Here is a 12,440-nt window from a genome sequence, read left to right as displayed (position 1 = left end):
CTTCATTTATTCTCTCTCCAGGTATCATACATCCCTATGGGCAAACAGCTCCAAAGTTATCTGGAGGGGAAGAGGACTCACGCCATTTTTACTAACTTTGATTTATTTATTTATTTTTAAAGATTTTTATTTATTTATTTATTTACTTACTTATTTGAGAGAGAGAGAGTAAGCAGGAGGGAGAGGGAGAGAGAAATCGAAGCAGACTCAACACTGAGCAACACAGAGCCTGATGTGGGGCTGGATCCCACAATTGCAAGATCATGACCTAAGCTGAAACGAAGAGCCAGACACCTAATGGACTGAGCCACCTGGACGCCCCCTAACTTTGTCTATTTTAATTCTCTATTGAGTCTTTCTTGTTCTGCCCACTCCACATCCATCCCACCTTCCTCTGGAAACATGGCCCTTTTCCTTTCCACTTTTCTTCTAATCCCGCCCTCAGATTCCAGGGGTAAGGACATGCTCAGGATCTGGCCAATCAGATCACTGAATTCTCCAGCCACATGACCCAACCCGGGCCAGTCAGAGCCTTCCCTGGGTCTTTTGTTGAAGAATCAATAGAGAGGTATTCTTGTCAGGCCGTAGATGACCGAAACCAGAGCTATTTTTGTTACAATGGAGAGAGCCAGTCTGGGAAGGCAGCCAGCACAGAAAACAGCAGAGACAAGAGACAGTGAAACAGTGTTCTAATGACATCGTCTGAGCCCCTGAATCCAGACATGGGGTTTTAAAATACAATACAGTTAAGTTACTAAATTTAAATTTCCCCTTCAACCTATGCCAGTTCAACGGGCATTCTACCACCTACTATAGAAAAAGTCTTGATCCATACCTAATCTAGCAATTACCCAAAAGTCACTGGATTTATTTCTTCAGGGAATTTCTCAAAACGTGGTATCTATAAATGAGTACTGGTCCCTTCAAAGTATTACCTTCTGGAAGACGCCTCCTGGTTCTAACAATGCTATCATTACCAAAACCTAGTCTGTATTCCTCTTTTGAAAGCTTCTTTATAGTCATGGCTCCTATGTCTTCACTTCACTTCACTTCTCATGCAACCTGGTCATCAGCTGCTGTTTAACAGGGGACACGGGCTGGATGGTTAACAGCCTGACAACAACGCTTGTATAAATCAGCCCTTATGAACCATCGAGACTTCCTCACCACTTGAAACGGTACACAAACCTCCTCCAAGTGACATTTTCCCTCCTATTTAACATTCAGAGCAGAGCTAAGAGATATTTTAAATATTTAAATCCAGTTTCTCGGGGCGCCTGGGTGGCTCAGTCGTTAGGCGTCTGCCTTCGGCTCAGGTCATGATCCCAGGGTCCTGGGATCGAGCCCCCATGTCCATGTCAGGTTCTCTGCTCAGCAGGAAGCCTGCTTCTCCCTCTCCCACTCCCCCTTCTTGTGTTCCCTCTCTAGCTGTGTTTCTCTCTGTCAAATAAATAAATAAAACCTTTAAAAAAATAAATCCAGTTTCTCACAACAGTTTGGAGAGAACACAGTCCAAAAACTCCACAATTTTACTGACCCCTACCACTTGGAAGATGATTTTTCAGCATGACTTTCATTCCTGCTTCAACACACACACACACACACACACACACACACACACAGGAACTGTATTTTCATAGACCATCTCAATCAGACTATATAAGAAATCTCTGGATCTCTCCTTACATGTGTCTGGTATTGAGGTGATGGTTTATCAGAATCCCAATTTCATCTAACTCACTGGGTTCGCTGTTCTCACAGACTTGGCTCTCTGGCCGGAAACTGCTGCTAGATACCAAGAACATCTGTCGCAGATCCACATGAGACAAGCCCTGCCCAGGAAAGATGGAGCAGGTGCTTTACAGCCCGGATTCCTAAAGGCTCCTACCCAGCTTGCTTGCACACTCTTGAATCTGAAAAAGTTTACTCAACTATGCTCAATTACACACACACAAAAAAAAAACTGTCCTCCCTAAAACACCAGGATCAAGCACGGGGGCTCTTAAGATTAAGATGTCCCCTGCTTCTCCAGTTGAAACGGAGGCTTGCAGGTGTGAAGGCTGTGTGCCTAATCATCTTTTCCACAGGTCCCACCCTCCAAACGAATGTTAGTAACACCACAAAGTATTTCAAGGTGAAGACACAAAGGAAAATCCTTGTAATATTCATGGAATCACACTCATTCTCAAAGAAATTTTGAAGTCAGAGGCATTATTGCTAAAAAGTTCCGAAAAGGAAGAAATTCAAAATGGAGACATCTGACACAGAACAAGACTTGAAAAAAATGTTCAGGAATGCCATCCACGTTCTTTTATTCTTTTTTTTTTTTAAGATTTACTTATTTATTTTAGAGAGAGTAGGGGGAGGGGCAGAGGGAGAGGGAGAAAGAAACCCAAGCAGTCTTGGCCCTGAGCTCAGGGCCTCATGCGGGGCTCGATTTCATGACCCTGAGATCAGACCTGAGCTGAAACCGAGAGTTGGATGCTTAACTGACTGCACCACCCAGGCACCCCTGTTATCTACATTCTTGAAGAAAGGGTTAGCTCTTTTTTCCAAAAGTCAATCTTCTCCAAAATTAATTTTTAAACGTGATGCAATCCCCTCAAAATTCTAATTAAGACTTAAAAAATAAACTTGTTATTTTAGAATTGTTTTAGATTTACAGAAAAATTTCTAAGATAATATAGACAGTTACCATATATCTCATGCCCAGGTTCCTCTCTTACTCACATCTCACTCACAAATGCACAAATGAGTGCATTTGTCACAATTAACAAACCAATATTGACAAACACTTTCTTTTTTCTTTTATTTTGTTTTTAGAGAGAGAGAGTGCCTGTGCATGAGCAAGGGTGGTGAGGAGCAGAGGGAGAGGGAGAGAGAGAATCTTAAGAAGGCTCCACGCCCAGTGTGAAGCCGGATGGTGCTGAGATCATGACCTGAACCAAAATCAAGTCAGACACTTAACCAACTGAGCCACCCAAGCACCCCAATAAAGACTTTCTTTGAAATTAACAAGAAGAATCTAAAAGTCATCTTGAAGAATGAACAAGAGATAATAGCCAGAATTAGTTTGAAAAAAGAAATACAATGCTAGGAAACTTTTCTATCAGATATTTAAAGAGTCTATAAAATTAGGGCTAAGAAAATAGCCTGATACTTGGCAAAAAGAACCAGACTGATCAAAAGAAGAGGGTAAAGCATCTAGAAATGGACCCAAGGAATTTGATAGGTTTCAAGGATTGATAAAGGAAATATTTGAAGTTAATGATGAAAGACTGGATTATTCAAAATAGTTTGGGGATACTGGCTAGTCCTCTAGAAACAAATCAAGGTGGATCAAATTGCCAAATAAATTCAAGATGAACTAAATGTTTAAATATAAAAAGTAAATTTAAAAATATACCAAGAAATACCAATAAATAAGTAAATTTTTTTTTTAAATCTTGGGAAAATCTTTTTAGACACGATACTAAGGCCAAAAACTTGAAACCATAAAACAAAAACTGATCACTTTTACTATAAAAGTAGAAATTTCTGACAGGAAAAGACAAAACCATTAAGAGTCAAAATAAAATCAGAGAAAATACTTGCAGTACATAGGACAACCAAAGGGTTAATATCCTTATAAACAAAGAGCCCTTGCAGATCAACAGTTTTTGGATGACCTATCCCAGCTCTTAGCTACCCGGTGGCCAGTTACCCATGGAGCCTCTTCTCGCTCAAGGACAGTGTTCCAGCATATTCTATCCTCTCCCACCAACTTTTTCCCTCTTCTTGATCATTCTCATCAGTAAACAAAAAGGCAGGTATTTCTCTCTAAATATAAGTAAATAAAGCAAAACACTAAGAAACCACCTTCTCCTGACATTCTATCCTCATTGAGCTAGAACCCCATTTCTTTGCTCCTTTTTGCAGCAAAACTCCATGCAAGCGTCTTTGTACAAGTGCCTCCAGTTTATCCCCTCCTAGGATCTCTTAAACCCATCTCTATCAGGCTTTCCCCCTCTCCCTCTAATCTTCCCAGAGACAACTACAGTTACTAGTTCGGTAAATGTTTCCAGGAGTTTCTCTCTGCGGGTATAAACATATCCTAATAAAAATTAGTGATCACTGGGTGGTAAGGTAACAGATACCTCTTTTCCTTTATGATGTTTTGGGATGGGTTTGATGTTTTAAATACATAGTAAGCCTGTGTTACTTTTATAATCAAGGGGGTAAGAGTTGTTTTCATTTTGATAAAGTCACCATCTTAGCCTTAGGAACATTATATTTGTGGCTTTGCTTTTAAAATAAAAAGTTAGAGGGCGCCTGGGTGGCTCAGTCAGCTAAGTGTCTGCCTTCGGCTCAGGTCATGATCCCGGGGTCCTGGGATGAAGTCGGGCATTGGGTTCCCTGCTCAGTGGGGAGTCTGCTTCTCCCTCTCCCTCTACCCCTCCCCCCTGCTTGTGTTCTCTCTCAAATAAAAAAAAATTCTTTAAAAAAAATAAACAAAAATAAAGAGTTAAAAATAAAGCTAGAGTAAATGAACTTTTTCAATTTTAATAAGAAAAAAAACCTACTCAAATATGCAACAGACCCTCAATTCAGAGAAGTGTTTATACAGATGACTTTTTACTAGTGTAGCTTCCATGTCAATATTTTCCTAGCTGGAGGTTATGATTTTTTTTCTTGGGTAAATAATAGGAAGGATTCATGGTGAGTAGAGGGTCTCAGAAGGGTATAAGATGGGATCACAGACATGAGAGGTGCAAAATATTCCTTTAGGTCATGAAAGACATCCGCCACACACCTATTATACTTCTCCCCCTCCAACACACACACACACACACACACACACACACACACACACACACAAACACCTTTATCAACAGGCTAGAACCCTACTTCATCTTTCTGTGCTGAGTCCATCATCCTCCCCACATCCATCTTGGTCCCTTCACCACCACCTTCCTTTTCTATCTTTCCTACTTGGTCTCTTTGTATTTCTGATCTGAACAAACCTGTCATTTCCCTTCACCTTTACAAGATGAAAATGACTCCTTGCTTAAAAATAAATAGAGACATAGTGTAGAGATGATGTCTATAAAGGCCAAAGTAGTTTTTTAAATGAAATATTTGTTAAGTTAAGAATATTTTCAAAACACTCTCTTGATAGTTGAAATACAGAACTTGACAATGGCTTACAGAAGTTGAAGCCCAATCATTTGCTAGAGAAAAGAAAAGGGCACAAATGTACATGTATGCATAGAAAAAGGTCTAGGGGCCCCTGGGTGACTCAGCTGGTTAAGTGTCCGACTCCTGATTTTGGTTCAGGTCCTGATATCAGGGTTGTGAGACGGAGCCCTGCTTTGGGTGCTGGTGTGGAGCCTGCTTTGGATTCTCTCCCTCCCTCTGCCCCTCACCATGCGCCCCCATACACTTAGAAAAAAGTCTAAGTGTATGCAACATAATATTAACAGTAATTTCATCTGAACTACTGGGGGAAGGGGGGAGTTTCCTTCCCTGTATAGTTGTATTTTCTAGGTGTTCTATAATTTATATGGATTACTTAATTTAAAAAGTTATATATATTAATTGAATACATGCCCAAAGAGAAAAGGGTGGGAAAGGTGAACAGCCAAGGAGAGTTGAAACAAGTAGCACGGAAGTGAGAGCTGAGGGCAAAGAAATTAAGTCCACTCCAGATGCGAGGAACAGGAGACACAGCTCAGAATCAGTCTCCGTCCCCACCCCGCCAACCCAGGAGTCCCGTGTTTGTCTTGGCAGTACGGCTAACAGATCCAAGCGGAATCCAAGGGATGACAAAGAACTACTTTCCTGGCATAAAGGTAACCATTTTTAAAAGGAGAAATTAACAAAGTTTTGCTGGGGGTGGAGCTGGAGGATTTCACTCAGGAATGCTGATATTCACAGAACTATTTCTCTCCACCTTTGCTCTGCATCCCAAGCTCCAGGAGCCACTTAAAAGCAGGCTATCTATTTTCAAGAAGTAAATCTCTTGGACGAATACCTTATGTTTATGAGCTGGAATGGGAAGGTGCTGGGCTGTGTATTGGAACTCCCAGCCAGAGAAGACAGTTATCTCTTTTGGCACAGGTTCTCAGGGATGAGACCATGTCTAGCGGGGATTTTCTCCAGATTCGACAGCCTTGGCCCTACCAAAACGCGCGGCTTTGTTTTCACCATACATCACTCATCGTGAGTCTTTCGTTTTTCCTTTCAACCATCCACAGGTCAAATACTGTGTGTTCCCAACAGTCTGTGAACTTCTTGGACCAGCAAAGGGACATTCATTCTGCTCAGCACTCCTTTAACATTTCTATTGTGTTTGATTTCCCACTCCCCCTGCCCAACTCCCCAGAGAATAACTTCTTCCTTGTTTTAATAACTTGGACCACAGTCAAGGTTGATGTGTTACTCCATTTTGCAGGATATTTTCTTCAGAAGAGACAAAACAGAGACTAACGGAGTAGCTGTGGCTTGTGAGCAGATTTAGGAAATCAGTGGCCGTTAAGAACACACAGGAAAGGCTTTTAAAGAAATAAAAATCAGGCAACGAATGCAAAAGCACCATAAACAGAATTATTCATAAAGGTGGACTAATGCTTAGAAGGAATCCCTGGCAATTTTCTCTCCCAGTGACCCACTTAAAAAATCTAGTTTCATTTGTGAGTGATGAAAAGGGTCAGAGTTAAGAAAGTGGGTTCATAAAGTACCTTCTCTGACTTAAACTGAAATATAATACTCTCCCATTTGAGGTCATAAAAGTAGTTCTGATCCCAATGGGCACACAGAGATCAGAAAATGAATAGGAGAGAGGAGTAAATCAGGGGCTAAAGTATCTCCTCCTCCCCATTATATCATGTTTTCATCTCATCTTGCCCATGCTCTCCCTAAAAATCCCATCCCCACCCATTGTAATAACACCGCTCCCTGACATCTAATGAAAGATGTCTCCAAGGACCTGCTTAGGACACAAGGAAAAAACCCGATTCTTTTTTAAGTAAAATTTTTGAGGAAAAAAGACATGAACAAATATTTAATGGGGGTTTATCTGAAGCTCATGATCTTTTTAATAAAAAAAATTGGGATAATGTCTCATTTTTATGAATGATATGGAAATTATCTTTTTTCTCCAAAACATGAGGCAAACCTCCAGTTTTTCTGTTCCATATCTACTGTGTCACCATGATTTTTCTTACCATTGACTTCAAATAGTATCAAGACACTAGCTATGGATTTAAGTTAAAAAAAAAAAAAAGCTATCTTTCTTCATGGAATATTTTTACTCAAATATATTTTCCATATTAACAGTGTTTTCATACCATGACAAAAGGAAGTGAATATGGCATCAGAGAGAAGGATGACGCCTACCCAGATTGTGTCTCCCCTGGAGAAGAGCCCAATTTTCTACTGGAATAACAGATTCAACTGAATTCAGTTCTAGGAAGTTCAGGAGCTTGGAGGAAAGAGCTAAGGATTAGCCATTTTTAAGAGCCATAAGAGAGGCAGACTGTGGGTCATGACACATCAGTGGGTTGTAATGTCAATCTCCACATCACAACAAGCATTTTATAGTTCACACTGGCTCAGCGAAGAGCCTGCTTCTCCCCCTCCCTCTGCTGCTCCCCCTGCTTATGCACTCACGTGCTCGCTCTCTCTCTCTGTCAAATGAATAAATAAAATCTTTAAAAATAAATAAATTAAAAATAAAGTTCACGTTGCTATGTGAACTTGGATTAGGTGGCTTAGTCTCTCCACCCTCCTCATCTGAAAGATGGACATACCCTACTATCCTAGAATTGTCACGAGGTCAAAGGAGAAAACATACGTAAAGCCCTTTACACGGGGCCCAATAATGTTAGCATCCACCCTTAGATAAATTGTCAAATCATAAATGGAAGCAGACATTAGTTGACTTACAATACATTGTAAAGGGATAAATCTGCGGAGTGAGAGAAGATGTTAGTAAATTATACAATTGCAACCTTGTTCTCCAAAGAGTTGCTCTTCTGTAGGACTACCTATTGGAGACATTTTATCCTTTTCATTCAGCTTTCTGAATAAAAATAGTATTCAAGAAATACATTTTGGTTTCAGAAATCCTTTTCCAAAATGTAAGCACCAGACTAATAAAAACTCTTCTAGTTTCTTTCTTCCTTAAAGTGGATTGAACAAAACAAACTATTCACATTTTGTGCTTTATCTTCACAATACAACTTCTGATTCCTCAGCAAGTGACTAATATCATGTGTCTAAAGACCTTAAAAGGTATCAAAATTATCTCAACTATGGAAAGACCCAGAATCAAACACATGCCAAGATTCCGTATCTGTAATTTTTGTAATTAAGCAAACAAACCTTGTACTCCGACATGAAGAAATTTTAAAAATTGAAACATACTACTCACTTCACAATCAAGTTATATCTGTTCTTGGCATTTAATGTGGAGACAGTTTCTGAATTCTGAGAAGAAGAGAGAGAAGAAAAGGAAGGGATCCAGAAAGAAAGGGTAAGAGCAAGAAGCCAAGAAACATCAGACAAGTTGAGAGTAGGTAGAAAGACAAAATGCTGAAATTGTCAGCAGCCCCTTGGGCACAAGTGTGGAGAGAAAAAATTCAAATCAACAGGCTTTTTGGGTCTAGAGAGAGGAAGTTGAGATTTGGATAAAATAGCAGAAAAAATGGGGGCTGGGGGTGGAAAGAAGGATCTAACAGTAAGTCCTGGAAGATTGAAAAACAACTCTGCTGATCACTGAAGGATGATACAAAAGCCAGGACTGAGCCAACAAAAGAAAGAAGGATGAGAAGAAGGAGACCAATTCTGGTGTTCATGCAGAGAAAATAAAGTCAAAAGAAATAGCTACAGAAATGTCCCAGGGTGCAGCCTATAGGGCTGGGGAAGGCACAGATGTTTGAGAACAACAAAAAAAAAGTTTTTGTAAGAATTCCGTCTACGGATTTGAGGTAAAAATTAAGTTCTCCCTGAGAGATTTAAAAGCAAATAGAGAAAAAGCAAGTTATATATGCCTGAAAGATGTGACTGATCTAACAGGAAGATGTATAATACCACAAATTTAGTGTTTGGTAAAACATTCCAGAGGAAATGAGCAGGACTCCTAGTACCTCGTTGTAAAAGCTGTCTTCTAGGAGTATGTTGATGAGAAATGTCACCACCTCCGTTTTTGCCCACAATATGTCTACAACAAATAAGAGGCAGAGAGGGAGAGAGGGAAAGAGAGAGAGAGAGGGAGGGAGAGATCCTTCCCATCCCATTGCACCAACTGCTACCCTGATTACCCACTGTCAATGCTAACTCCTGCATCGCCCCAGGCGCCAGTCAACAAGGCCTACATCATTGGCTTTGCCATCATCGTATCGTCCACTCACTTGCTCTGCCCTTCTGTCCATTTCACTGAGCTGGAGCTCCCAGCAGCAACTCTAGAAGAGAAGAAGAGGTGGGGAATGGGGAATGGAGCATGCGTGGCTCTCGCAAGCTCCCAGATCCCAGAATCCAGTGAGAAGCCACTAATACACAGAGATGTGAAGCTAGTTGTCTCGTCCAGAGTGTTGGACTTAGTCTCCAGTGCCACTGGGTGGAAGGCACCATAGGGAGGCTGGAAAGAGCCTCTGCTTTGGAATTAGATCCAGGCTTGGAATCCCACCTCTACCACTTAATATGATGTGAACTTGGGAAGTGACTTAATTTTCTGAGCTTGATTTGCTTATTTGTAGAAAACAGGGTAACCATACCTAAGCCTTACAGTATTGTTAGGAAGAGTAAGTGAGGGGACTGAGAAAAGCACCTGCTACATTACGGGGACGTCACTGGAGTCATATCCTAATGCCCATTGACTCAGACTTGAGAAAGCGAACAGTGAGTTCTTGTACTGTTGAAAGCAAGTCCCACCTGTTTGCCTTTTAAAATTTCCAGGTGCAAAGAATCTCCCCTGCCTATGTTGTGTTCTCCCCGTTGTGACTGTCTACAGAGCATGAAGAAAACCCGTTGGCACAACCAGGTATGAGCACATCTGACTCAAGAGTGTCCCAATCGTCAGCACTCAAATACGAATTTGGATCCCGGGCATTATAAACTGAAAGTATTTCTCGACAAGATAATGTAATAGTTAACATCTGCGATATCAGTAACAAAACAAACATTAAATGAGGTTGAACTGACACAATTTTGAAGAACTCTAAAACACTCAATAAGTAAAGGCCAAATTACTTTTTCTCAATAGTCTCAACTCCCTTGTTCCGGACACACACAAAAATCCCCTATTTATATTCCTGAAAATTTAATACTGAACGCAACCCACCAACTGGGGGAAGGAGGAAAGCAGCTTAGTTCTACAGAGAGCCATGACTATTTTTCTAAAACTGCATTTTCTTCGTGAGTTATAAGCGCCTTTAAAATGGTTCGAACAGGTGTATGTTTTTGTTGAAGGGCAATGGAACAGAGAAAACCTTACCCCTTTAAAGTGGCTCCTAAGTTCATCTGATTCCAGGTCATGCATTCAAGCTGGGAGGTCATTTGGTATAAATTGTCACTGTTAGAAAAACATCCAGAATTAGAAACACATAACTACAAAGAAATATACAATTATTTCTTCAAAAAGCAATGGGTTTTACCTTTTCTTTGCAGCGAAAGCCTCCGTGTTTTCCAAAATGACAGAATATTGTGAGTCTGAAATGATTTTCATTTCATCCCACTGATTCCTGCACAGTTAGTTATTCACTTCACACAGAGCAGGAAGGATGTGAGAGTAATCTGGAAGCCTTTAAAAAAACCTTAGTATAGCAAACACTGAAGTTTCTGAAAAGGTATTAAACCTTTCAGGGGAAGAGGCTAAAGGGAGTGGAACCCTTAAAAGGCAACACAGGTTGGATAACTCAACATTAAAGTTAAAAGCCTGGAGCTGAAAGTAAAAAGACGGCAGATTAATTATTCGTGAAAAGGCCATTAAGTTGTTTTAATCAAAAGGACATGTATCATGTGGATTATGAGGGTCTGAAAAGTCAAAGAGTGATGGGTGGTGGATGGTCTAATACTCAAGGATGTGACAAGCAAAAGAAAGAGGATGGTAAAGTCTATGCACAACTGAAGGAATTCCTCTTTAGAAATTGTATAATCCTGGTACAAGTCGAATGGAGTTTAAAAAAAAAAAAAAGCCCCAGCCCCAGTTCTATCAAGCTCTAAGAAGGAAAAATAATGGATGATCATTTACATTAAGACCCCAAAGGACAAAGTACACTACATGTAAACCAACCAAAAGTTGTTCTCTCCTCTCCTCTTATATTTATCTCATTCCTAGAAAAGCAGCACATAAATCAATTAGCAGAAAACTCCTTAATTACCAAGCTCTATGGGGAAGACATTCAGTCCTGAACTGAAATGGTTAATTATGAAATTTGAGACCCAAGAGATGAATGGGCTGTCTTCAAACCCTTGGTCTAAACACATTACAGAGGAATACCTTTCCTCTGCCTTCATGGAAGCAGAGAAAGAGAGCAGCTTGCAACATCTAACATGCGATATCAGACCCCAAACCTAGAAATCTCCATCTTGTGGTGGCATGCCTTCGGATTGCTTCCTCGGGCAGAGGCAACACCCAATTTTAATTAAGAGAAGGTTTTGTCAGGCCAGCCAAACTGGGAACTTGTGGAGAGGACAAGGAAATCACGGCAACTCGGGATTAATGGATGCTGTGCTCCTTCTAGGCATAGCTTGATAAATCATGGCAGAGTGCCTCTGCCGTTCGTATAATCACTCTGAAAGTGATTTGGAACTCCTTCGTGGCGGGCACACAGGATAAGGAGAAAATCAGATTCCAGGAGGGAATTTTACGTATGAAATGTGAAGTGACTTCAAGCTCGAAGTATGGTGTCCTTTCATTAGTCAGTGTATATCTGGACCCCATCATTCATCCTCAGGTCTGACTGGCTATTATGCTACTACAATATCCTACATATCAATGAAAAAAAAATGATTAGTTTCTCCTGCAGCTTCTCTATTTGCACTAGCGGCCCGTGCTGGTCCGTGCCACTACGTTTCGCAATTCCACAAATTCTTGCTGTAAGGCCGATGTAATTAATTTCTGAAGGACCCCCAATTTTTATTAGAAGTGCCAGCCCTGCTGCATTTAACACAGAAGAGTTTCTTGAACTTTCTTTGGGCTGACAGCTCATTAATAAGCAGCCTCCTCCACAATCTCTACTGGTTTTTGTTCTCTCGCGCCTTTTCATCAAGCAATCCATTTATTAATCTTGCCATTAATCTCAGCCAACAGGCATTGTATTCCCCAGGCAGCTCTGTATTTTTGTCACTGATTTTTAAAAAATTGTTCACCAACTAAAATCACTCAGCTCCGGTTGACAATTTTCCTAGGCCCTATTGAGATGTGGGATCTTTCTGAAATTATTTCATCCTTGCATAAG

The 12,440-nt window shown here is 40.5% G+C and overlaps 1 protein-coding gene across 10 annotated transcripts in view; it reads right to left on the bottom strand.

Annotated features, from left to right (window-relative positions):
• WT1 (WT1 transcription factor) overlaps positions 1 to 12,440 on the bottom strand; it is a 45,698-nt gene that overhangs the window by 18,508 nt on the left and 14,750 nt on the right. For 5 of the 10 annotated variants that reach the window (XM_078059158.1, XM_078059157.1, XM_078059159.1 and 2 more), the window contains 2 exons: positions 10,475 to 10,552; positions 9,393 to 9,443 (listed from right to left, as the gene is read on the bottom strand). In XM_078059158.1, the coding sequence (XP_077915284.1) occupies positions 9,393 to 9,443; positions 10,475 to 10,552 (129 nt within the window). The remainder of the gene's footprint in view (positions 1 to 9,392; positions 9,444 to 10,474; positions 10,553 to 12,440) is intronic. The other 5 variants (XM_078059162.1, XM_078059160.1, XM_078059163.1 and 2 more) reach the window with 1 other exon arrangement.

This window comes from Halichoerus grypus, chromosome 11 (assembly GCF_964656455.1).
Source record: "Halichoerus grypus chromosome 11, mHalGry1.hap1.1, whole genome shotgun sequence".
NCBI classification, from domain to species: Eukaryota; Metazoa; Chordata; class Mammalia; order Carnivora; family Phocidae; genus Halichoerus; species Halichoerus grypus.
The sequence above is the reverse complement of the archived record's forward strand: the minus strand, read 5'-3'. Positions and strand labels throughout refer to the sequence as shown.